The sequence below is a fragment of the Lagenorhynchus albirostris genome, chromosome 3, assembly GCF_949774975.1.
Source record: "Lagenorhynchus albirostris chromosome 3, mLagAlb1.1, whole genome shotgun sequence".
NCBI lineage: Eukaryota > Metazoa > Chordata > Mammalia > Artiodactyla > Delphinidae > Lagenorhynchus > Lagenorhynchus albirostris.
Genome location: NC_083097.1, coordinates 105,088,079 through 105,115,870, shown reverse-complemented (window position 1 = coordinate 105,115,870; position 27,792 = coordinate 105,088,079). Strand labels below are relative to the sequence as shown.

The window sequence follows — 27,792 nt, the reverse complement described above, 5'->3', positions numbered from 1 at the left end:
GGACTGGGGGCTTTGCTTTGTCCACACTCAGACTGGGAGTGAAGGGTGATCTTCAAGCCCACCTCAGAGCACTGATAATCTGTTCGCTGGTGGATGACGGGAGGCAAAGCTAAGCTAACTTTGTCCCAGGGGTTTGGAGGGCATGGAATAGCCTCCGGTGAGATGCTCTCTAGCTGCCAAATGGGCTGCACTTAATGAGGAGGAAGCCCAGGGAGAAAAGCGCTCTGTGGAAGGCCCCCCTCGACGGGGCCAGTTCAGGGGGTCATGGTGTCACCTCACCATCAGATGATCCCCGGGAGGCAGAGAACACACACCACTGAGAGAATGCTTAATGGCTCTGGAGCATAGGGAGAGAGAGCAATGGAAAAGAGGGAAGGAAACTGGCCCCGTGCGTGAGAGGAAGCAAGTGAAATGGGCTGTTACTACAGAATGCACTACCCGTTGCCCACCCTGTTGGCCTGCGGCACACTCGGCACAGGGGTTCTGATGATGGGTGCCTCCAAAGTAGGTCAAGGGAACAGAGTCAGCCTTGAACCATGGAAATCTATGGAGATTTGTGTGACTTCAGAGATATCTGTGTTAAAAGGCAGCTGTTTCCAAACCTTTCCCCACCTCACTGAGGCTTTCTGTGACACCATCACCACCCCCCTTTCAATGTCCTGCCACTTTCCACCCCAAAGCCTGGAGGATTTCCATTATAATGGAAACACAGTATTTGGAGAGTTGACAGGCATACACTGGGTGTTTGACAAATGCTGGTTACTGGTTGCCACGAAGATATGGGTATATTAGAATAGAGAAAACAGAGGGGAATGGTGGCGGGAACCAGGAGAGAGAGGAAGGGAGGGATTCTCACAAAGCTGCCTAACTGATTTCCACATCTATTCCTTTTCCTATCCTGTATCCAATCTGAGTTGAAACACCTCAATTCTTCTAGTAGTCACTATGGTTTGGTTCACTACCAGGCACTTTAAATCATGAAGTCTGCAAAAATAAGCTAACCCTCTGGCATCAGCTCCTCCCGGCCCTCCCAGTTGGGTCATACCTGGCAGGGAAATTCACATTTCTCCCCGCGCCATCCAGGTGCACAGGTGCAGGTCCCATCCAGGGTGTTGCAGGCTCCGCCGTTGAGGCACTGGCATGTTAAGTTACAGCCAAAGCCCCATGTGCCACTGGGACAGCTGATGGAGCAGTCCACCCCGTGCCAGCCTGCCACGACAAGAGTGCCAGGGCACGTGAGCAAACAAAGGCAGCAGGGAGCTCTGCCCAGCCTTTCCAAGCCACTCTTCACCTGAGAAACATCTCAGAGGTACACAGAAGTGCCCCTGCCACAGCTCAGGGAGCATTGGCTCTGCCACGTAAAGCCTCTACCAGAAATGAGCTAAAGCACCCGCACAGCTGTCAAGGATGCCAACACTGAGAAGCACTACCGGGCTACTGGGGAAAGAGAGATGAAGTGAAGATGCACAACGCACATCACTCACTATCTAATGCGCAGTGATGCACATTGTGGGGTGCTGAGTTTTGTTCAGGTCAGCAAATGAAATATTTGTATGGGAGGGAGAAGGAAAGTTTGCGTTTGAAAGAACAACCCCATCTTTAAAGCAGGAGCCCATGAACCATGAACAGTGAGTATCCAGTGAACAGTGAGTATCCGGCTGCTGCAGCAACTGTGAATAAACACGATCCGGCCCCCACGTACAATCAGGTGCTTGGCTGCATTCTTGTCAGGACTCCAGGCCAATCAATTTAGGGGAATGGACACATGTCTGCTTGCTTACGCTTCACCAAAGCACAGAGACTCACAGACTTTTGGAGCTGGCAGTGACTTCAGAGATAATCTCATGTGAGCCTCTCCCTTTGACTCACGAAAGCAGGAGAGCTCTCCCTGGCTAAGGGTCTTGCTGAGTCCAGGCACCGTATTTCTGCACAGCTGGAGCTAGAATCCTAGTTAAAGTTTCTTTCCTGTGCTTTTAGGAGTTAACAGGACTAGGATCAGGTAACAGACTCATTCACCCACTCACCTGCTTTGCAAGTACAAGACCCATCCACAGGAGAGCAGACAGCATCGTTTCTACAGCCGCAGAGAGAGGAACAATTTATCCCATAGGTTCCCAGAGGGCATGGGGTAGAGCAGTCAATTCCCTAGATGGGCACAAATAGGAAAATGCATGCAATTTTACCACATGAAATAAGGCCAACACAAATGAACAAAAATATATCTTGTCCATTCTAATTACAGTCCCTCTCTAATTTTAACACATTGTATTTTTAAGAGTTGTTATAACATCACCACTATACTAATTGTACAGATTCAACGGCAATGCTAGCTGGCCTATATTTAGGATACAGTATTGAATAGGACCCCAAAAAAGCCTGCTGCCTTCATAAGTTTTCCTTGGTAGCAAATAAATTCAAAACCCTCTGTCCTTGCTCAGACAAGTAGATGTAGAACAACAAACTGTAGCTGTACAATTACTGTCAATAAACATAAATATGAACTATACATTAAATTGCAATGCTTCCTAGACTGCCTTGTATAACATGTAATACGATTAGTGGGTGAGGCAAAGGAATAGAACACACTCAGCCAGCAGCATGATTCAATTTATTATCTGACAGGGAGCTTTTAAACATAGAAGTTGGTTACCAAAGGTGACTGGAGGTCACCCTCCTTTAAAAACAGAAGACTCTTAAGGATAATTCAAGGGCTCAACCAAAGAATTGTGACACAGGTTAGAAAATCCTGTAAAGATCTCAGCTCTGAGACTTTATGACTCACTCATTCTATATTATGTGCTCTGGAGTAATCATCAACATTCTTCACAGTTTAATGTTCTCTTAAAAAGGGGAGAAAATAACTCAAGAACAACCCATTTTCCTTCAAAACAAAAATTTCTAATCTGTTGCTAAGAAATCCTGGAAACTAGGCAAAATTCTCTGTTAGCTTATAGGCATATTGGAAAGGTCTAGATTCTCAAAGGGACTGAAAAACTTATATACTACTAATCCTTGGATATTAATATATAATAAATGCTAACGATGTAGTATGCACCTTCAAATTGCATGGAATTAAAACAAAAACGGTTGACAATAATACATATCCTACTTGGAAAATTTCTTTGCTACCTATAAAACATGATAAAATAATTACATAAGGAATAATTAAAATACATCTTACTTCATGACATATATTAATTAAATAATTAAATATTAATGCCACTTTATAGTTTCACCGGCTTGCCCAGTCATCATTCTCAGGTAAGTATATCTCTTATTATTACTTTTCTCTTCATTTTCTTTCTTGTTAATGATGCGATTGATTTTTAGCACATTCATTGGAGTTCAGAAAAGGTCATATAAATCATGGTATCAATATGCTCCAAGTTGCACCCCTTATCTCCTTCCTCCACAGCCCAAGCCACTCACTTTGAATCCTGGGGCACAGGTGCACTTTCCTGTCACACTGTCACAGTCAGCCCCGTTTTGGCAGCTGCAGATCTGTTGGCAAGCTTCCCCGTAGAATCCAGGAGAACATGTCTCATTACAGTAGAGTCCTGACCAGCCTGGCTTGCAGGCACACTCTCCAGACATGGGGTGACAGCTGAGAGACGTGGATGAAAGGAGCAAGTCACTCTCGGGTAAACATGACACCCAAGGCCCGTGCAAATGTTGCTTTAGCCATGATCATTAAATGTGTGGGTAATTCCATGCACGATAATTTAAACTTCATTCCCAGTCTTGGTATGATTTAATTAATCGGCTGAAACCTGATTGGTACCACAAATGTTGCATGAAATCAGCATCATGTTCTAGCAGGATGACTCTAAACAACTGTGTCCTTTTGTCTGAAACTCATTTTAATTTTTGTAAAGTGAAAGCACTAATTTGATAAGATGTCAACTAGAGGAGACTATCTAAAGAACTCCATCCAATGAACACTACCAAGTCAGTTCACCAGAGTGATGTCCAAGGAACTCCTGGAGCAGCGACCTTTTTAGTCTATTTCTTCTCTCGGCTCCCCATACCTGGTGGCGGAGCAGCTGTCTCTACCTGAAACAGCAGTCGCATTGATGGGCCGGGCAGCCAGCTGTCACTCCATAGCAAATGGACACATCAGCTGCGCTAAGAGGCACGGGTTAGCAAGGCTCACACAACAGGGTGCTCTGTAACGCTCAAAACACATGTGCTTCTCGCCAAAGGAAAATCTGAACAATCAAACTAGCTCTGCTCACAACTGAAAGACTGTTGAAGATGGTGTTTCTCCCCTGATGGAGATAAAACCCTCCCCTTAACTCAGGCCAACAACAAAACCCACTGTTTCATCCAGACATTTGCTAAATGACCTCTCACCGGAGGACTGTTCATAGATTTTCTGCAAAGAACCATGACCTGGAAGGGATGAAGACTGAGGCTGTACATTCCAGCTCTCCCACTACCTGGTCAACATCAGTGAAAACACATAACCTCCCTGTGCCTGACATCCTAATCTGTCAAGTGAGGGTCTCAGCCACACCCCATAATCTCATTTCCTATCTCTTTTTCTTAAAGAAAAGGCCTGTGGGTTAGACAGTTTTTTCTCATTTTTAGAAATTTATTTAAATATACTTTTAGGCCCCTATGGCGACTAAGTGCCCAGAAGCAAAGGCCTAGGCATCCGTCACAAGCATTACTCAGGAAACATGACAGGAAGAAATATTCAAGCACAACTCTACATTTAAGATGGTTTCTTGGGTATATAAGGTTTGGACTCATAAGACAAGAGTTTGAATCTCAAATCAACTTAGAACTACTCAGATCTACTTATCTGCTATTTATCCTTGGGCAAAATACCTGGCATCTCCATGACTTCTCAAATTTGACCATCAAACACGGAGCTCTGGTTCTTCCCTTTCTTCATTCCTCACTCAGTGTTTCCTTTCAACTGCTTTCCACTGAAGTAATGGCACCACCAGCCACTCAGTGGTTTAAGCTAAAAACCTCACAGTTATCCTTGATAACTCCTTCTCCCTCATCTCCCATATTAACTTCATCACTAGGACCTAACCATTCTAACTCCAAAATATGTCTTGAATCTATCCACATCGCTCCATTTTCAGTGTCACCATCCCACTCCAAGGCAAGGTCATCTTTCTCCTACACTCCTGAATAGCCTTCCGACTTCCTTCCCTGCATTCACTCATGCCTCATCACCTAAAAAGTAGATCATATGATATCATTTTCCTTAAAATTCTTCAAAGACTCTCTTTGAAGCCTACACTCAGAATAAAATCCATACTGTTTAATACAGCTAGAGTGAAGATTATTTATTGTCTAAACCAGGACATTTTTAAGAGTGAAGAGGGAGTTACTAATAATTACATTAGGGCAATAGGCCTAAACCAAACAGTTCCTGTGACACCAGATATATGATGACCCTAAATATAGCCCATAGGCCTTCATCATTTGGCTACTGCCTTCTTTCCGACCTCTTCTTTCATTGTTATTCTCTCTTTATTACTATGTTCAACCGCAATAGATTTCTTTTAGTTTGTAAGAGCATTGAGGTTTTTCAACTTAAGGGCTTCACATGGGCTATTCCATATGCCAGGAATGCTGTCTCCCCACTCCTGGCCTAGCTCTCTCCATCTTCTCCTTCCAGGCTCAGCTTAAATCTCTCTTACTTAGAGAGGCCTTCCCTGACCACTCATGTTTCAGTTAGGTCTCTCCTATTATTCTCTTTCATTGCACCCTGCTCATCTCACTTATCACAATCTGTAATCTTATGTTTATTTTTATAATCCTTCCCCTGTCTTCTTTCCCCTCTAGACTTCCAGCTCCATGAGGACAAGAATTCAGGGTGTTTTGTCACCTGGCCGTGGGCACAGTAGCCCACGGTAAGCACTGATCAAGCGAACAAGTGAAACTGTCAACAGTTGATGTGTGGCGGGGTCTGACTCCAGGGATCGTGCTTTCCCACACAAATCTGCTTCCCCTGATCTCTCGAAGTCATCCAGCAATGTTAAATTATAATCTGTATGTCTGCATACAAAGGCCAGATTTCCCCTAATATTAGTTTTTTAAATGTCAAATTTATGACTTAAAAGGAATCACCATTAATTGCAGGAGACAGTCACTTAAGTGACATTTATGATGATATTGTAAGCAGGTGCACAGACTAGCACTGAATGTATGCTAACACCATGCTAAGCAATCCATGTGCATGATTTCATTTAATGCTCACAGTGTTAGGTATGATTCCATTTTATAAATGAGGGAAGAGAGACCTGGAAAGAGGAATTTATTCAAAGTCTTGCACAGGTAGTGGCAGAATCAAACTTGAACCCAGATTTCTTTCTTTGTTTTCACACCAAAGGAAAAGGAAGTTTGATAGCAGCCTGCTAGGAGGTCTATATATGAAAAAGAATTGCTAAAATTTAAATTTTAAAACTGCAAGGATAAAAGGGGTAGCAGGACCAATAAAAGCTTGTATTGTGCAAGAAGCATGGACAAATTTAAATTTATTTTAGAAAGGCCCTACATATGACAAAAAGAAAAGAAATATTCCAAGTGATGGATTGGTTAAAGTAGTTCATCTTAAGATACTATTTAAAAAAAGGACATATTTTGATAGAAAATACTATTCTACATTAAAAGGTAGAAAATAATATTCATGGTATAGATATAAATGTTAAGCAGAATAGACAATTCGGGGACAGAGAATTGAACTAAGCTAGAGGCAGGCAGAGAAATTGATATTCAATGCCCCCCACTGAGTATTAGTGCAGCACACTGGTTCTCAAATTGATTGACACCAAAATTAGTATTCTGCAATTTGTAATTATATGTAGGAAGCCAGAGCACTTTGGAGGCATTTGATGGGTTCTCATGCAGGCAGCTTAATTAGTAATGAGATTTACGTGTTGTTGTTAAAGCAGCAGAGTGGAGGTTGAAGGGTAATATCCTCCTACCTGATTTCTTTCTAAAGAACAGATTGCTCTGTGTAATATGAAGATCGGATTAAACATAGATAGGAATATCTACCATTTTTTACACATATATAACTAGATAAAAATATTCTAGTAAAGTTTTTCAGTTTAAGAGTTAAATTATTACAGGTATCCTATATAATATTGGCTAAAATAGAATGAATCATTGAACTTCCTTTTATTCATTTCCTTAGATATTATTCATGCTCAAATATATGACAATTAGGTGGCATTTGCAAATAGGCACACCCTGATTGCCCACAGCTATTAAATGTCCTTATTAACAAGAGCTAATATACATATCCCATGTGGAATCTCAGTGAATCTTGAACTTTGTTTTCCTGTTCAAAATCATTTCCACTATAAAAGTTAGTTTTAAGAAGTCCAGTTCACAGAGAGTGTCCTTAGGCTCTATAACAGTGCTGTAATTTAAAATACTAATATCACTTATAAATATATTTAAATTCATTTCAACCTTACGATAGCTTGCAAAATAAAAATGGCTACAAATGCTTTGTAACTCCTCCCACTAAGAGGTGGAGTGTAACAAATCTGGACTTGGTTGTGTTACCTGCTTTGTCTAAAAGGACATTAGCAAACATGACAATAACTAAAGGTTTGAAAAGTGTTTCCATGTTGGGGCTTGCCCTCTCTCTTGCTGCTGTTGGAAGCCAGTCACCACTTACAGAAGCCCAGGCTAACCTGTTAGATGCTGGGGACATATGGCTCAGTCACTCCCATCACCTAGGTAAATGCTAGACTTGTGAGTGAGGAATTCCAGGAATTCCAGCCTCTAGTTGATCTTCCAGCTGAACATAGGCAGACCAGCAGAACAACCACCAGGCTGAGCCCAGCCCAAAGAATCAAGCAAAAAATCATCAGTTAACAAATAATTGTTGTTTTAGACCACTAAGTTTAGGGTAGGGTTTTTTTTTATGCAGCAAAACTAACTGATACAAACCCTTACTCAAATATACGGCTTCAATATATGTCAATACAGACATATCCACAGAACTAAAAATTTACCTAAAGACACTGTAAACTGATAGTGTGCATTAGTTATTTCATTAATTATGACAAAGACTTTTAGGATAAATATACATCATGTATTATGCAATAGTAAGCTACACTCTTGCCTGATTAAATGGTAAGTTAGACTTTCAATTAATACAAAGATTCTATGCCTTTTGGTTCAAAGGGAACCTTGTGTTTCTAGGAATTTTACATAGAAGTTCAAGATATAAGAATAGATGGGTGGCTTCAACTGTGAATTCAAAAAGGCAGAGTCATATAATCAACATTCAACTGGTCTTAACAGAAATTTGTACAAGCTAATTTTAAAAAATAGCTGTCATTATCTAGAGAAGCCACTTCATAGGCTAATTGTTTTTTAATCTTCTGATTATTTGTTATACATTATTAGACAGATTTTAGTGTTCTTTTGATCTATGTGACTATCAAATAAGTTCATGTACTTGTTTGTTAAAGCATACATGCTTAGGTACACATGACCTATGTCAAAATTATATGGTACTGACGTCAACCTAAAAACTGTCCACTTGCACCTTGCAGCTACTAATATGGTAACTAATTCCAACAAAATCAACATTTCCTCTGCTTCTCCAATCCTTCTCATAGCAGAGATCCTTTGTATAGGTTTATTAATCTATTTGATTTCAGGCTGCATCTGTATACAACGAAACAGCACACTGGCATTAAAAAGTCCTTAGCCATTACTAATGACTTGAGCCAAACTAATGAGCCAAACTTATGACTTGTCCCTAATCCTGCCAGCTCCTTCAACACTAAAGAGTTGAAAAACAAAATCCTGCAGAGATTATTCATTTTTACTCCCCAAACTGTCATGTAAAGAGTGGCAATATTTTCCAATGAAGAAAACCAGAAGTTGACTAAGGTAGCTTACTAAGTTGCTTGAGACACATTAAGAATGCACTTCTTGGGCTTCCCTGGTGGCGCAGTGGTTGGGAGTCCACCTGCCGATGCAGGGGACATGGGTTCTTGCCCCGGTCTGGGAGGATCCCACATGCCGGCAGAGCGGCTGGGCCCGTGAGCCATGGCCGCTGGGCCTGCGCGTGCGGAGCCTGTGCTCCGCAACGGGAGAGGCCACAGTAGTGAGAGGCCCGTGTATCACAAAAAAAAAAAAGAATGCCCTTCTTTGATATGTCCCACTAAAATGTATTTCAGCACACACACACACAAACACACACACACACACACACACACACACACACACACACAGTGCAAAGTCCTTTTCTTTTTTTTTTCTTTTTGGCTCCCAATAAAGGTTTAAAGAAGAGACCCACTACAGGCTTCTATTTACTTTTAACTTTTGTGCATTTGAGATTTGACGTGGTCACAAGTTACCTTTCAGAAACATAAATGAAGTAACAGTTGTGTTGAACGCAAATGAAGGTAATTCTGGTGTCATCTGAACCGCTATACAATGCACTGCATTTTTCTCAAACTCAACTTTTCCAGCAGTATGAAAACGAGGCCCAGAACTTTAAGTGATATGTATCTGGTCCTTGGGGGAGGGAGAGGAAGAAACGGTTGGATAGATATTTTCAGGGGCAAACAAGGTACAGAAAAGTGGGTGGGATCTTGGTTTCCTGTTCATAAATTCTTCGAGAAATTTTTGAGCCAAAAGACCTCTATGAATTCTATGTCCAAGTAATCAATTCTGAACACATATCTCACAACCACACGTGACACACTGTCACAAAACTTCCACCAGTACACTTCCTGGCTAGGCAGACGTCAAGTAAAAGAGGCTGCAGTGAGAATCATTTTGTGATAGTTTTACGTACTAAACTGGGCTTAACCCATGTCTCTCATTGTATCTTTGCTTCTAAGGGAATGTCCCTCTCTTAGGGATATATTCTACTAACCTCAGCAAGTTTAATATTTTCTAGTGGCCATTAACAGAGAATAGGGTTTCATATCCATCCACGGCCATCTAACAATTTTAGCACTTCTGACTTGTTCCATTAAGTGGAAAAGACTTCCGTTTACTTAGTGGTTCCTGCCCTGGATGACCCAGAGGCAAGAAGGGTCTCAGGGTGGAAATCTCTCTGCCAATCCCTCCTTCTAAATAGTGGACACTGCGGTGAAAACTTTAATAGGACACATCATTCCAGGGGCAGCTGACCCTCACCTATGAGTGTTGTCCAGGTGGCACGGACACCACTTGTCACATTTGATGCCATAGAGCCCTTCTGGACACAGGCGCGCCTCACAGCGGTCGCCAGCAAAGCCTGCTTCACAGAGGCAGGAGCCGCTCACGTGGTAACACTTCCCTCCATTGACACATTGGCAGGTCTCTGCACAGCGAACTCCGTAGGTGCCAACGGGACACTCATCCTGGCACCTGTCATGCAGGAGGCGGGAGCATAAAATAGATTAGTCAGTGCCTTGTGAAAATACACAGTTGATTCAGATAGGCTTTGTTATGTTTACAATGATATCCTTTTTGGATTTGACATTTACTTGGTAATTGTACCATTACAGATATGAAAAGCATTAAGATAAATTATAGTAGTAACAGTAGTATGACCTGTTTACAGAAATAGCAAAAACAAAAACAAAATAAAATTATGAGCTTGGGATGAAAAGCATGTTTTACACCTAGTCCTTGCTAAAGGCATACATAGCACTTTAGAAGATACCAGGAAAGGGAGAAGATGAACTGCCCTAGTGTGAGTTCCCAGCCCATCATTAGGGAATTAAAATATATGCTTTCTCTAAAAAAGAATGAAATAATACCATCTGCAGCAACATGGATGGACATAGAGGTTATCACATTAAGTAAGTCAGACAGAGAAAGACAAACATCGTACACCACTTATATGTGGAATCTAAACAAATGACACAAATGAACTCATTTACAAAACAGACTTACAGACATAGAAAACAAACTTACGGTTACCAGAGGGGGTAGTGGGCAGGGGGAGATAAATTAGTAGTTTGGGATTAACAGGTACACACCACTATATACAAAATAGGTAAACAACAAGGACCTCCTGTATAGCACAGGGAACTATACTCAATATCTTTTAATAACCTAAAATGGAAAAGAATCTGAAAAAGAATATGTATAATCACATTGCTGTACACCTGAAACTAATACAACATTGTAAATTACCTATCTTCAATTAAAATAAGATATATGCTTTCCCCATTTCAAAGAAAACTTTGTAGCAAACTTGAAACGAAATATTAATTCTCTTGGCTTTCACATTGACATTAATTTTTAATTTCAGCCATGTATCTGCTCTTTTCAAAGCTGAATGGCAATCACTGCTCCTCATTTAGAAAGTTATGTAGCTAAACAAACAAAGTCCTCCTTAGATGTGGGAAAGTCTGAGCTACTGAAATGAGGTGTCCTCAACTTCAACCTGGGGAACTCCTGCCAGGAGACGGTAGAGATGCTGGGAGTTCTCGAACACAAAATTTTTTATTAAATGGGGTTTTGTCCTCTGTTGGGAGGAAGGGCTACTAAATAGTAAGAAAAAAAAATTCACTTTATTGTCTTTTAAAAAATGGCCTAACAGTGTGGTCCCGGCATAAGGAAATGCTCTAGGTAAGTTGGATCTGGTGGGAAGCTGAGTTGCTGGAGGGTATTGAGAAGAGAAAATCATCATGGCTCCATGGAACGCAAGACTAGCTATCGGGCCAGCCAAGTTTCTTTCTGACCAGGCAAGGTGACTCGAAGGGACTTTCTGTAGCAGAAGGAGCCCTTTCTGCCAAGGGAGGGGAAGCCGGGGTCTCGCCTACCCAGAGTGCTGCCACAAGCAGGGTACCCTCTGTGAGTCTCGGCAGCCACTTCCCATGTGGCTCTCAAGTCATGCCAGACCCAGAGTCCAAAATGTAGGTCAGCACTGCATTTTTTCAAATGGGTACAGGGCAAGGGCAAGTGCATGATAATGAATCCAAGCAGACTTCAAAGCAACAGCAAAGAGGCTGAAAAGCAAACATTTTCCACAAGGCTTTGCATAGTTTTAATGATAGGGTGTGAGGACTAACAATACCAAGGCTGGATGGGATTCTATTTAAGGGCAGAGGATAAATCTTGAGAACCCTTTGATATTTTTCTCCTTAACTCTGGTTCTGGCATGTATTTAGGGAAAAGGGCCTCTTGCAAATTTAGTTTCACAGACTCTAGACATCTTTAGGCTTGTCAATGGCAAAGTCTTCAAATCAACCACTCAACAAAGCATTAGAAAAGTTCTGGAGTAATTGAACCAAGTTTATTTAGCAAAAATCAGATGTGTGCTGCAAAGGTACACATGAGTAAACCTATTTTTAGACCAGAGTATTTTTTAAAGGTACTCTATTTTTAACTTGTAAGAAGCTTTACTAAGCCAAGTCACTTAGTTTACTCCTTAAAGATGTAAACTTTGGAGAAAGAAATGCTATAGGACAATCATTGGGCCTCCTCATGGCTCCACTGAAGGCTGGCAAGACAGCTTGGCAACCTGTCTGTCCAGACATCCTTGCAAGGCAGTACCAGAAAAAAAGAAAAAGTTATGCTCAAGGTAAATAAAATCACTAAAAGAAACCCAAATGTTATGCTTTGGACTCCAGGATTTTAACTCAGGAAAAAGCACAGCTCTAAAAGTGGGGAACAGGATAAAAACGTGAAGCATGGAAAAATGTCTGCCACCAAATGACAGGGGAGCAGTGTGTCTATTCTGTCCTATCTTGGCAGGGACTTCCTTCTCTCTGAGAAAACAAAATCCATAATAGCTGGGCCTGACCCATATTTACCTTTCTAACATATACTTAAACATACTGAGTTTCTGTTTTAAATGGCAAAAAGCCATTTGAATTTTACTTACTGAAGTAGCCAGTAAAGTTTGGTTTACCTTCCCACTTGTTTTTTGTCAATGTTGTACTTGTAAGAGAATCCTATTAATAATAGTTATGTCTGCTTCCACCTACCACACCAAAATGGTAGGATATCTTTCTAGAAGTAGGTATTTTCCACCTTAAAAATAAATGCAATCATGAAGTAGCTTACATCCTTCTCATTGGCTGAATTAGAAGCCTTTGTCAAGCAGTCTTATCTCCCTTTTGGGCTTTTTCTAAAAGAAGCATCATTTCCCAACGAATTTTATGCCCTTAATGTTGCTTTTGTGGTCCCATGTGGAATAAGAAAAGTAATTTTGGAAGTCATTAAAAGAGGAAATATTTTCTTAGGAGAGATGGCAGAGAGGCAGATAAAAATATAGCAATAAATATTGGCCATAGTAGAAATATGAAAATGTGAAGTTCCTATTTTATTTTTTTAGATTTTGAAAAATACCCTGGAATTGGGAAAAATGGACAAGCATTAAGTAGAGATAACCTCATAAAACATGACACCAATACCCAAACCAGTGAGGGTCACAGCCTTGTTTGAATATCATTTTGATTATCATATTGTATCTCACTGTAAACTTATGGAAAAGGAAGTGAGTTAGCACATAAGGGGCGCCAGCTTCCTTTCTCTCCTTTGTCCTTTTGAGCATGGCCCTCCAAGATTGACCTGAATAAATGGGCCAAACCATGATTTAGTGTGAAAGAATCACATTCCTCATTAAACTGGGATCAATAGATAGGCTGCCTACCTTTCAAACATCTAGAACTGCTGCTCTGGGGAAATATAAAGAACACTGGGAAAGAGCCAACTTTTCCACAATCCCAGAAGCAGGAAAGAGTTCCTCCATTGAAGGCCAGTTCTGCATCCCCCAATTCCTGTCTCCAATTTTGGACTTCACCTCCTTTGGCCCACATTCTTCTTCACTTTCAGGGTGGTACAGAAGACAGCATGGCAGGCTGGCTTCACCTTAACAGAGTCCATAACTGATCCACGGATCTCTCCACTCAGCTAACGCGTAAGGAGCACCAATTATGTACATGGACTCATGCTAGGCCATCAAAGGCCCCAGTGCGATGATGCCATGACAACCCATCAGCATTAAGAACACTCTTTTAACCCCTTCAGAAGAATTTTTGTGAGGATCTGAAAGCCATGCTCTCACCACTCATACTTGGCTGTGCCGCATGAGATTTCCTCACCACGCTGTCCTCTCAACCGTCCCACAAACCCTACAGCCTATTATGGGGGCATCCCACGATCTGCTCTGCCTGCTTACAAGGTGCCCGTTTTGTTTGTTCTGTTTTCTCTCTGGCTGGGAGGGCCATCCCCACATCCTGGGTACGCTCTGGGCCAGCTGCCTGCGGTGGTACCTGTTTCCCTCTGATCTGACCTCAGTGATCAGGTTTCGCTGACTTCTCAAAACAGGGGAAATGGCAAGTCCCCAGGCCTTTGGGCTGCTTTCCCCACACCTCCTGCCACAGATGGTTCTATAACCACTTATTATTTCCCTTTCACGATGACAAATGTGCTTGTTGTCATTGTGGTGTGTGTGTGTGTGTGTGTGTGTGTGTGTGTCTGCATGTGTTAACTCTTGAACTCAGATAGTGAGAGCAGAATTGAAAACAGGAGTCATGTCATCAGTTCATCGGAAAAACAAGTTATAAAAACAAGTCAAGAAGCAAGTTCCCTCTTCACTTTCCTTCTCTTTCTCTAGCTCTTTGCCAGCTTTGCCTCAAATCTAAAACTCACCTGAAAATTAGCTGTTATCCCCTTTCCCTGTATGTTATGTTCCCTGTATGTTATCCCCTTTCCCTGTATCATGTAAAGATGAGTATAAGCCGGCCTGTATGTTTGTTGATTTTGTGGTTCCTTGAATTTGAGACTTAAATCCCTACAGGGCAAGAAAACCATTATATTTAAATTTTTAGGGTCCAAAAATATTACACAGAACTATTATTTAGGGTTCTGCTTGGTCCCATGCCTCTCCTTTCCTGACTCATCTTTCTATATTAAGATATTAATGCCACATGGATCCAGAACTCATCTAACAACATCATTTTCCAAAATACAATCATAAACCAGGATGTAGGGCACAAAAACTTTGAGTAGCCCAATTACATGTTGTAAAAACCATGTGCTAAAGGTGTCAATACTTCATAACATCAAAAAACTAAGGAAAATATGTAGTTATATTAACAAAAGATGAAAAAGTCTTTAATGAAATTAAACAGATACTACTAACAAAAGTTCCTAATAAAAATAGGAATTAAAAAAAAAAAACAGGGCTTCCCTGGTGGCGCAGTGGTTGAGAGTCTGTCTGCCAAAGCAGGGGACACGGGTTCAAGCCCTGGTCTGGGAAGATCCCACATGCCGCAGAGCAACTAGGCCCATGAGCCACAACTACTGAGCCTGCGCGTCTGGAGCGTGTGCTCTGCAACAAGAGAGGCCGCGACAGTGAGAGGCCCGCGCACCGCGATGAATAGTGGCCCCCACTTGCCGCAACTAAAGCCCTCGCACAGAAACGAAGACCCAACACAGCCAAAAATATAATTAATTAATTAATTAATTTAAAAAAAAAAAAACACTACTCAAAGGGACTTCCCTGGTGGTCCACTGGTTAAGATTTCACCTTCCAATGCAGGGGGTGCTGGTTCGATCCCTGGTCGGGGAGCTAAGATCCCACATGCCTCGCGGCCAAAAAACCAAAACATAAAACAGAAGCAACATTGTAACAAGTGTAATAAAGATTTTTAAAATGGTCCACATCAAAAAAAACTTAAAAAAAAAACCTACTGAAGCATGAAAAAGACAGTAACAAACATGAAACTATACTGGAGCCATTTCCAATAAAATTAGGAAGAAGACAGGAATCCCCACTATTACCTCTATTTGTCAACATTCATTCAGAGGTTTAAATTAATGCAACAACTCAAGAAAACAAAATAATCATTACAAATCTTGAAAAGAAGAGCCTAACTTGTCTTTATTTGTAGATGATAAAATAACCATAGTATTTGCTAAAAATACCATGAGAATTAACTAAGAAGTTTGGTAGGGTGGCTAAATAAAAAAATATTCAAAGGCAAGTTCTTCTTTATCCAGAAATATCTAATTAAAAACTTAAATGGGGGCTTCCCTGGTGGCACAGTGGTTGAGAGTCCACCTGCCAATGCAGGGAACGTGGGTTCGTGCCCTGGTCCAGGAAGATCCCACATGCCGCAGAGCGGCTAGGCCCGCGAGCCATGGCCGCTGGGTCTGCGCGTCCGGAGCCTGTGCTCCGCAATGGGAGAGGCCACAACAGTGAGAGGCCCACGTACCGCAAAAAAGAAAAAAAAAAAAAAAAAACTTAAATGGGATTTTTCAAAAATTACAAAATACTTATAAAAAAATTTAATAAGGAAGTGCAGAGCCTAAGTGTGTGTGGGGGGAAACACCCTACAGTATCTTATTAAAAGTCATAAAATTAGACCAGAATTTTAGAAAGAAAAAAATTAGAGGAAGGTTAAAGGAATTCTTAATTCACAGATATCACCAAAAAAATGATGATACCTAGTATCTATATAGCTTCTAGACATCACTCAAATAATCGCTAGTATTTATACAGCTCATAGAAACCATTCCACTACAATAATAGCTAATATCTGCAAGTTTCAGCACTGTTCTAAATGCTTTAATGTACTCATTTAATCCTTATAACAACCCTAGAGGAAAGTACAGTTATTTATTTGAACATTATAGATTAGGATGTTTCCAAGGACACAGGTTCCAAAATCTTTGTTTTTGGCTATTATACTCTTCTGCCTCTCAAGCCTCTTTCTCTAATTTTACACACACATCTAGCAAGCTTGGTTATCAAGTCTTCCAGAATGCAACAGATTAAAGAGCTAATTAGAAGCCGTAAAAGCACTCTGGGTAACAGTTTACCACCTAACACAAAAAAGGACAAGCAGTGGGTGTAAAAACCACGCACCACACGAGCATCACGTGCGACCAGAGAGCCCTGTGAGTCCCACGGGGTCTTACTCTATCAGCACTGCACAATGAAACAACTGCTATTCTTCTTTTTTTTTATCCTTTTTTTTAAACATCTTTATTGGAGTATAATTGCTTTACAATGGTGTGTTAGTTTCTGCTGTACAACAAAGTGAATCAGCTATATGTATACATATATCCCCATATCCCCTCCGTCTTGCATCTCCCTCCCACCCTCTCTATCCCACCCCTCTAGGTGGTCACAAAGCACCGAGCTGATCTCCCTGTGTTATGTGGCTGCTTCCCACTAGCTATCTATTTTACGTTTGGTAGTGTATATATGTCAATGCCACTCTCTCACTTAGTCCCACCTCCTAGAGAAATGGAAATAAAAACAAAAATAAACAAATGGGACCTAATGAAACTTAAAAGCTTTTGCACAGCAAAGGAAACCATAAGCAAGACGAAAAGACAACTCTCAGAATGGGAGAAAATATTTGCAAACGAAGCAACTGACAAAGGATTAATCTCCAAAATACACTGCAGCTCATGCAGTTCAATATCAAATACACTGCAGCTCATGCAGTTCAATATCAAAAAAAAACACGACTGCTATTCTTAAGAGTACACAGCATCATAAGAAGGTAACTTTATGCCTGACATACTTTTTAAAGATACCTAAGTACACATCCCATTTTAAAATAAATCTATCCAAAAATCTTTAAAATGTAAAAAGTATTGGTGCTTGAAGTGGCTGTCCTAAACACTTAACTGTATAGAACTCATCCATCATGGGTTCTGACATTTTATTATTTTTTTTAAATAAAATATAATATCTTCAATTCACCATTGCTGTATCTTCAATTCACCATTGCTGTCTGTGATCCAGTTTCTATGCACTGAGTTGGGAAGGAATCTGTCAAACACACTGATACCTTACAGATGCTTCTTGGATGATTACAGAATAGTCACCGACAAATGGTAGTAAATGTGTTCCCTGGACCCTCCAAGCTCTCCTTTCACACCGTTACAAACAGTCAGAGAAGCACAAGGATGTCCCTTACCGTTCCCCTGTGTATCCGGGACTGCAGTGACATTGGCCCGTGGTGGCATCACATGTCCCTCCATTGTGGCACTGACATTCTTGTGAACAGTTCTTTCCAAAGCGACCCTCGGGGCAAGGCTGACCACACACTGTGCCCTGCATTCAAAGAGACTTGGGAAATTAGATGGGCCTCCAGCCAGGGAAGGGCCAAAGGAGAAGGGAGAAAAGAGGGGAAACAAAAAGGGAGGAGGGATATAGGAACAGGGCTGCAAAAAGATTAGATAAAGGAGATTTTAGAACACATACACTCTGTTCATCATCTCGAAAGTGTTAGAAATTCTAAATTGACTTCTTTGCTTAGTAAGCCTTAATCTCAAGATATACTCATAGGTGGCAGAATAGTAATCTTAAGAAATACCTATATTAAAAAAATAAAGTTACATCAAATTATTATGGAAACCTAAGGAATTTACAAATCCTCCTAAGTATTCTTCCTTGTGCCTTACATGTACAGTAAGTCAACAATACTTATTGAGCATCCATTACATAAATGACAACATCTGGCCCAAATGGAATATCCAAATGCTTCACCATATGTTCTAGAGAAAATAAACTTCATCACTGGTTTTATTTCTTATAAGGAAGTATAAGAAAAGACTGACATTTTTTGTACCTGAATTAATGATAACGTTGCCTAAGAAATACTTCAGCAGAAATGAACCTATACATTTTATTTCAGAAGAAAATACACTTTTATTTTCAGCAGGTTCAACAAACATTGTTGGGCCAAGATCAATAGGAAAGCCTATTTCCTGGGGAGAAAAATCGAGAGAGTAACTTGGACACATCTCCTCACCCTAGAGGCTGTCTGTCTTGTCAGATACTGTCATATTTATTCCAGTACTATGTGGAGAAGCATAAGATACTTTGCCAATAAGTCCATGAAATATTCTACTACTTTCTACTTCACTCGTCTACATAACTTGGGCTTGTAGCTTATCATCTATTTACTGGAGTTACTGTTTCAGCAAACAACATATCCCAAGTAACAGGAATTTTTACAATGTTTTTAAATGTTGGAAGCTGTTGCTTTGTCCTCCTTCTCTATAAAAAAGACAGACTGTGGGCACCCTGATATTGGAGGCTAGCGAACACCAGATGGTTTTGTAAATGTTTATTCTGGGTAGTGTAAGAAAATACATTTCCTCTAACTCCTGGCTATCTACAAAGGCAGTTGGTGTGCTAATTAAGTCTCCTCTGGTGGTTTCTAGTTATCTACCAATGAGGAAAGTTCTTCCAGAATCTTGGAACTGAAAAAGCCTTTGAGAGGTGATTCAAATCAATACTTAACTGAGAATCATCTATGTGCCAGGCATCGTGCTAAGCTCTGAGAATCAAAGATAAAGTCACAACCTTTAATTAGCTCATAACATGGTGAGGGGGAAAGATGTAAAAATAGCTCTGACCCCTCCATTCTAGCACAACATATTAACATGACTAAAGTAATAACATGCCTAGGGTTAATCCATGATAAGCAGGGGTTCTGGTGAAAATTCTCACTCTCTCAGGGACTAACTACTCACATTTTGTAATGGTCCCACATAAGCTTCAGAGATGCTGTTGAAATATTATTTATAAATAAGGATTAATGTCCTACTTAAAGCTATTTGCTCACATTATTCCTATTAGTTGAAATACATACATGTGTATGTGTGATAGGAATATATATTCATCATGAAAAGTACCTAGGATGATTGCACAAAGAAAATGTTGTAAAGAGAAGTGTAAGTTGGAAGCTCAGCTATGCACATAAAAAAATGACCTGAAACATTCAGTAAGAAACATCTATCAAGGTAGGGGCCCCAGAGTATTGGGGAGGCTCCACTGGGCTGATGGAGAGGGCCATCTGCCCACCTACTGGGACTCACGGTCCAAGCTTGTGGTTACCACTATCCCACATCATGACCACCCCAACCCAGAAGAAGAACAAAGCTTCAATCTCAAGATGAGGCAACTCTAGAGACAATGTCTACACAAAAATCCTAGGAGTAACATGCCTATAGCTCCTCATTCAAAGAACACAGAGCTCCCTGGACACTCTGCTATCCCAGCAAAATCCATCCCTTGCCAAGGACCAAGCAATGACCAGTGTTGGCAAAAGGTTGAATACAAGAAATAAAAGAAGAGAAGGAGTCAAAGATAATTCAGCATTTCTACCTTGGGCAACTAAAAAAGAAGTGTTGGTTTTAATGAGGATAAAAAAGGTAAAAAAGGTAAAAAAGGAATTGCGGTACAACAAAGGATTAGGGGTACAACAAATTTGGTTTTGTGACCACTGACTTTGACGGGCCTGCTTCCAGCTCAGTAGTACTTCAATAGCTCCCCTGTTCACCTCACCATGAGGCATCAATAAAAGGCCCCCTTGCACTGACTCCATTGCTTCATAGAGTTTCCCCAGGCTCTGCTTTCTTGTCTTGCCACTTACCATTTCCAGCTCTTGCCTTGGTTCTGATATTTCTTTTCCACTTGTCCCAGTGGTCTTAACATCTTGAACTCAACCTTACTTCCTGTGATTCTCACCAGGAAGTGGACTCCAGGTCTCCTTTGCTCCATGCCTACAACAAGGGCAATCCCAAACCAGTCCCATCCCATGTCTGGCTCCTAAGGCAGACACATCAAATACACATCTGTGGTCAAGTGAGGGAAAGTCAAGGTTTGGGAAAATCAGCAGATGATTGTTAAAGCCATGGATCCTAATGAGCTTTCCAGAAAAGATTTATAGTGACAAAAGAGAAAGGTAAGACTGGAACCAAGGAAATACTGTAACAAAGCAGTATGTAAAAGAAGGGGGATTAGGAAAAGAGATTTTTAGTAAGAGAGGTAGGACAGAGGATTATCAAAAACTGGAGGGAAAAGAGATTAGGAAAGGGAGGTGGATGAGCAACAGAGTCAAAAGCTTTGGAGAAGTGAAGTGGAATGAGAAGAGAGGAGTTGCTACTGGATTTGGCAATTAAGTCACTTGAACCCCTGCAAGAACAGCTTCACTACAGTTCATGGAGATGGAAGGTAATCATCAAGTAAATTGTTCTTTTATTTTCTGTATGTTAACGAAGGAAATAGACATTGGTCATTCACTCTTCTGCCTTCAAGCAGACTTATACACAAACCGACTTAGAGAAATACGAACCAATGTTATTTCCTGATTTCAGAGTAATCTACTTAGTAAACCAGCTTTGACATTTTTTATTCCACATAACATTAAGCCTGTGAGACACTACATAAAGAGTAATGAGAAGGCCACGCACCACAACGAAGAGTAGCCCCCACTCGCCGCAACTAGCGAAAGCCTGCACACAGCAACAAAGACCCAACGCAGCCAAAAAGAGTGAATGAATAAATAATAAAAATAAATTAATTATTAAAAAAAGACAGAGTATCACAGTCAAAGTTTGGGAAGTGTGGTGACATATAGCTTCCTCCTAAAGTATCATACTATAACCTCTGAGAAGTTCTGCAATACTTGGAAGCTTTCCTCAATGTGTCTCCAGATTCGTAAGACTGAATAACTTTTTCACATAACACTTAACCTGTTGAGAATAATGTTCCCAAGAATATTAATGATCCGTAGAGCATAATTATGAAAATGCTTATGTAAATAGTTGCAGGGTTTGACAGCTCTTGCTGTCATGTGTAAGGCAAGATATTTCCCTTTTATATCCTGAGGGGAAATGCAGAACACATGACCTACTATCTTTTCCATGAGGACCCTTAGTACACTTCAAGTTCAGGATTTAATCACCTTCTGCCTTCTCTGGACTGAAAAATTCCAGCTTTGAAATGATCAGGTATTTCCAATTTTGGAATCTTTAACCATCAATGTAACTTTCTTTTGTGTCAAAGTCCTCCACATGCGTTTTCACTTGAGTATCCTGGAACAGGGTGCTTTGGAAGGGTGGAAGTGAGCTTACCAGCCAGCCAGAAGGACACGAGCATTCTCCAGTGACGTGATGACATACACCTCCATTTTGGCAGGGGCATCTCTGCTCACACTGTGGCCCGTGCTTGCCAGGGGGACAAAGATCCTCACAGCTGAGGGATTAACATGTGACAAAGGACACCATGATTTACCCAAGCACACAACCCTTAGGTTCACAGACACAGCAGCACCCACAGCCCCAAAATAGACCAGATTTCTCTGTCCAGTATTGTTCGTTTCATTAACATCAAGGGCATCAATCATATTGGCTGGAAGGGTCTTTGAGGGGTCACCTAGTCCTTCCCTTTGTTTGGGGATATCTTCTGAGTGATTAGCTTTTTTGATTGGGGGGGGGGATGATGCTAGGCTTGTGGGATCTTAGTTCCCTGACCAGGGATTGAACACGGGCCCTCGGCAGTAAGAGCATGGAGTCCTAACCACTGGACCACCAAGGAATTCCCATGTTTTGGGATATTTTCTAATGAAACCATTTCAATTTGAGGAGAATCTGTCCTATCAGAGAGCACCAAGGATGACTCTCGTGGGCCACACGCTCCCTGGTGACAGGTACTTTCCATGTAACTTTTATAAAGCTCATGGGTTACACTGGAAGTCTATTTGGTGTGTTTGTTCTAACCTCAAAGGAGACTGAAACGTCTACACATCATCCCATTAGTGTACAAAATCTTCATAACCAATTTTCAGCGTTCTCTTCTTCAGAATGACAAGCCCCCATCCCATTATGTATGAATACACCTTCTTCCCTAAGCCTTTAATTGTCTTTTTTACTCTCCTGTAAAATTGCTGCAAGTTTCCCAAAGCCCTATGCAACTGTGGCCTTGATAAAAACCCATAAAAGCAATATTAACAATTAAATAGTCTGAGATGATCATCCATGCTTCTGAAAATCAGGGCTTTCTTGGCTAATGCAATTCTTTCCTTAGCTCTACTTGTATAGCCCTAACACTGTCAGCAGGAAGTATTTACCGAGTCAGCCACATTTTTTTCAAGTTCTAATTCTGTGACTTACAAGTGTAATTTTCTCATTAAGGGAAGAAAATTGTTTTATCTCCTACTTTTTTTTTTGGCAAATTCTGCCTCTTAGTCTGTTTGCTAATACAAGCAAACTGCAGAATGCCCTTCCCACAAAATAAAGTAGTAGAGATTAAGTAACTGCTTTAGTGTTCCCCAGAAAGAATTAAACTATCTGTGCGCACATATCCTGCACAGGTGTGATGTATGTACTTTCGTATTCACAAAGCAACATACATATCTATGGGCATTAAATAACCCAGCTAACCTTTCATCATGGACTATTTCTGACATCTTTCACCTTCCTTCTTCTCTAAGGCACTGAACCCACCCAGCTTTATCCAGCTAATTAACAGAGCAGAACAACGTGGATCATTAACAGCCGGCAGTGTAATGGATGCAATTGAGGGAGCATCGAAGTGGAACCCAAATCTGTCCCAACAGCCCCCAATACTGCCATTCAGCACAGCACCCTGGCCCTCTCTGCCGCTGCTCTGCCAAAAGAAGGCATGGAAGCTGGCTCTGGGGCTCTGGCTGGGCTCTGATGCTCTACAGCAAACAGCATCTGGGCCTGGGGTCCTATTCCCTCAGTAACTCTTCAGGCAGCAATAGAAACAGAAGCGCAGGAATATACCAGCAGCATGAACAGAGAGGGTGGGTGGGCTCTGCTATGCTGCTCAGCAGCAAGTCACTTACAAGGCTCCAGTGTAGCCGGGTGGGCAGCGGCACTCCCCCGTGACGTGATCGCAGGTAGCTCCGTTCTGGCACTGGCATCTCTGGTGACAGTCGTTACCATACGTGCCCTGCTCACAGCGCTCCTCGCAGCGCCAGCCCCGGAAGCCCGCAGCGCAGTGGCAAGCCCCCGTGATGGGGTTGCACAGAGCCCCGTTTTTGCACTGGCACCGGCTGCTGCAGTGAGGCCCCCAGTGATCACCATCGCAGGCTGAGGTTGGGGAAAGAAACAGTGGAGGGCATCAGAGTACAGGTGTGGGTAATGGCAAGCTCTTTAGAAGCAGCTTTCCTCTCCCTTTGGAGAGAGTGGATTGATGATCCCTTCATCACCATTCCTCAACAGAGCAGCAGGGCTCGGGCACACATCCATGGCAATATTTCACTGGTGCTCCGCAGTGGACCACTTCCTATCACTCCGCTGCTAAAGCATTGCTATACTGTTCAGCTCCATGCCTGTGCTCAGCCTATTCCCTGCACCTGGAATGTTGCGTTTGATGTGGCCAGAGTCATTGGCTAGGGGAGGGTGTGAGCAGTTGTAGGGAGAGAGGAGGCTGGCTAGGCAGATGGGAATGGTCAGCTTATGCAGGGGTTTTTATGCACACCAAGAAGTTTGGATTGCATCTGGTGGACAAGGGATTGGTAGTAAAGGATTTTAAGCACTGAGGGACAATGGAGATTTGCCTTCTAGTAAGATCAGCGGGCTACAGCATGAGGAGGGCAGGAAGCAGCTGACAAGGAGAGGCGGGAGTTGGGGCAAGAAGCATAGTACTCAGGGGATCAGTGAGGGGGCCTCGCCTCAGGCAATGACGAGAGGGACAAAGAGGCGACCCACAGGCAGTCCACTGAGGAGTGGGCTGGCCTTGCTACAGGTACGCGCCGAGCTCTCGAAAAGGAAACTGCTGCTGTGCTTTCAAAGTAATCAATCAAAATACATGTGATTGGGAGGTAACCAGAAAAGGTAGGAAAAAAATTGACTAAATGTTTAACGTCACTGACTTTAAAATACAACAAACCTGAAACTGATATGGACAGCAAATAAAAAGATAAGAGGTACATGAAACCAGGTAATACAAAGGCAGAAAAAAGCATTTAAAAGACATATTTTGTTTTTAACAGCTTTATTGGAGTATAATTGCTTTACAATGGTGTGTTAGTTTCTGCTTTATAACAAAGTGAATCAGCTATGCATATACATATATCCCCATATCTCCTCCCTCTTGCATCTCCCTCCCACCCTCCCTATCCCACCCCTCTAGGTGGTCACAAAGCACAGAGCTGATCTCCTTGTGCTATGCAGCTGCTTCCCACTAGCTATCTATTTTACATTTGGGAGTGTATATAAGTCCATGCCACTCTCTCACTTCGTCCCAGCTTACCCTTCCCCCTTTCCGTGTCCTCAAGTCCATTCTCTATGTCTGTGTCTTTATTCCTGTCCTGCCCCAGGTTCTTCAGAACCATATATTTTTTTAGATTCCATATATATGTGTTAGCATATGGTATTTGTTTTTCTCTTTCTGACTTACTTCACTCTGTATGACGGACTCTAGGTCCATCCACCTCACTACAAATAACTCAATTTTGTTTCTTTTATGGCTGAGTAATATTCCATTGTATATATGTGCCACATCTTCTTTATCCATTCATCTGTTGATGGACACTTAGGTTGCTTCCATGCCCTGGCTATTGTAAATAGAGCTGCAATGAACATTGTGGTACATGACTCTTTCTGAATTATGGTTTCCTGAGGTTATATGCCCAGTAGTGGGATTGCTGGGTCATATGGTAGTTCTTTTTTTAGTTATTTAAGGAACCTCCATACTGTTCTCCATAGTGGCTGTATCAATTTACATTCCCACCAACAGTGCAAGAGGGTTCCCTTTTCTCCACACCCTCTCCAGCATTTAATGTTTGTAGAGTTTTTTGATGATGGCCATTCTGACTGGTGTGAGGTGATATCTCATTGTAGTTTTGATCTGCGCTTCTCTAATAATTAGTGATGTTGAGCATCCTTTCATGTGTTTGTTGGCAATCTGTATATCTTCTTTGGAGAAATGTGTATTTAGGTCTTCTGCCCGTGTTTGGATTGGGTTGTTTGTTTTTTTGATATTGAGCTGCATGAGCTGCTTGTAAATTTTGGAGATTAATCCTTTGTCAGCTGCTTCATTTGCAAATATTTTCTCCCATCTGAGGGTTGTCTTTTGGTCTTGTTTATGGTTTCCTTTGCTGTGCAAAGCTTTTAAGTTTCATTAGGTCCCATTTGTTTGTTTTTATTTCTATTTCTCTAGGAGGTGGGTCTAAAAGGATCTTGCTGTGATTTATGTCATAAAATGTTCTGCCTATGTCTCCCTCTCAGAGTTTTAGAGTGTCTGGCCTTACATTTAGGTCTTTAATCCATTTTGAGTTTATTTTTGTGTATGGTGTTAGGGAGTGTTCTAATTTCATCCTTTTACATGTGGCCACCCAGTTTTCCCAACACCACTTATTGAAGAGGCTGTCTTTTCTCCATTGTATATTCTTGCCTCCTTTATCAAAAATAAGGTGACCATAGGTGCATGGGCTTATCTCTGGGCTTTCTATCCTGTTCCATTGATCTATCTTTCTGTTTTTGTGCCAGTACCATACTGTTTTGATAGTTTTGTAGTATAGTGTGAAGTCCAGGAGCCTGATTCCTCCGGTTCCGTTTTTCTTTCTCAAGATTGCTTTGGCTATTCAGGATCTTTTGTGTTTCCATACAAATTGTGAAATTTTTTGTTCTAGTTCTATGAAAAATGCCAGTGGTAGTTTCATAGGGATTGCATTGAATCTGTAGATTGCTTTGGGTAGTATAGTCATTTTCACAATGTTGATTCTTCCAATCCAAGAACATGGTATATCTCTCCACCTGTTTGTATCGTCTTTAATTTCTTACATCAGTGTCTTATAGTTTTCTGCATTCAGGTATTTTGTCTCCTTAGGTAGGTTTATTCCTAGGTATTTTATTCTTTTTGTTGCAATGGTAAATGGGAGTGTTCCCTTAATTTCTGTTTCACATTTTTCATCATTAGTGTATAGGAATGCAGGAGATTTCTGTGCATTAATTTTGTATCCTGCTACTTTGCCAGATTCATTGATTAGCTCTAGTAGTTTTCTGGTACCATCTTTAGGATTCTCTATGTATAGTATCATATCATCTGCAAAGAGTGACAGCTTTACTTCTTCTTTTCCGATTTGGATTCCTTTTATTTCTTCTTCTTCTCTAATTGCTGTGGCTAAAACTTCCAAAACTATGTTGAATAATAGTGGTGAGAGTGGACAACCTTGTCTTGCTCCTGATCTTAGAGGAAATGGTTTCAGTTTTTCACCATTGAGAACGATGTTGGCTGTGGGTTTGTCATATATGGCCTTTATTATGTTGAGGTAAGTTCCCTCTATGCCTACTTTCGGGAGGGTTTTTATCATAAATTGGTGTTGAATTTTGTCTAAAGCTTTTTCTGCATCTATTGAGATGACCATATGGTTTTTGTTCTTCGATTTGTTAATATGGTGTGTCACATTGATTGATTTGCATATATTGAAGAATCCTTGCGTTCCTGGGATAAACCCCACTTGACGATGGTGTATGATCCTTTTAATGTGTTGTTGGATTCTGTTTGCTACTGTTTTGTTGAGGATTTTTGCATCTATGTTCATCAGTGATATTGGACTGTAGTTTTCTTTCTTTTTGACATCTTTGTCTGGTTTTGGTATCAGGGTGATGGTGGCCTCGTAGAATGAGTTTGGGAGTGTTCCTCCCTCTGTTATATTTTGGAAGAATTTGAGAAGGATAGTTATTAGCTCTTCTCTAAATGTTTGATAGAATTCACCTGTGAAGCCATCTGGTCCTGGGCTAAAAGTCAGATTTTAAAATGCAGTTCCAAAGGAAAGGAAGAATGGCCATGATTCAAGTCAATGAGCAGGAAAAAGAGAGCAGAGAAGGAAAAAACCTCAATTGCAAACATTCTAAAATTTATGAAGGGTGACAATAAGCAAAGCCTATTCTCAATATGCATTGCCTAGGCAGCGGTGCATTTATTAATTAGACGCTATAAAAGTCACTAGGGAGGAAGCACCCTGCCTAGAGCTCCTAGGATAAATTGCTTTTATGATAAAAAGAAAGTGTCATTTCATAAAACTTTTGTAACGTCAACAGATCTGGAATAAACTATTG

The 27,792-nt window shown here is 41.2% G+C and overlaps 1 protein-coding gene across 1 annotated transcript in view; it reads right to left on the bottom strand.

Annotated features, from left to right (window-relative positions):
- MEGF10 (multiple EGF like domains 10) overlaps positions 1–27,792 on the bottom strand; it is a 362,791-nt gene that overhangs the window by 35,746 nt on the left and 299,253 nt on the right. Inside the window, exons 8-14 of the mRNA XM_060143502.1 lie at positions 23,571–23,817; positions 21,835–21,955; positions 17,886–18,022; positions 10,144–10,356; positions 3,430–3,604; positions 2,025–2,145; positions 1,046–1,209 (exon numbers count right to left, since the gene is read on the bottom strand). Of these exons, the coding sequence (XP_059999485.1) occupies positions 1,046–1,209; positions 2,025–2,145; positions 3,430–3,604; positions 10,144–10,356; positions 17,886–18,022; positions 21,835–21,955; positions 23,571–23,817 (1,178 nt within the window). The remainder of the gene's footprint in view (positions 1–1,045; positions 1,210–2,024; positions 2,146–3,429; positions 3,605–10,143; positions 10,357–17,885; positions 18,023–21,834; positions 21,956–23,570; positions 23,818–27,792) is intronic.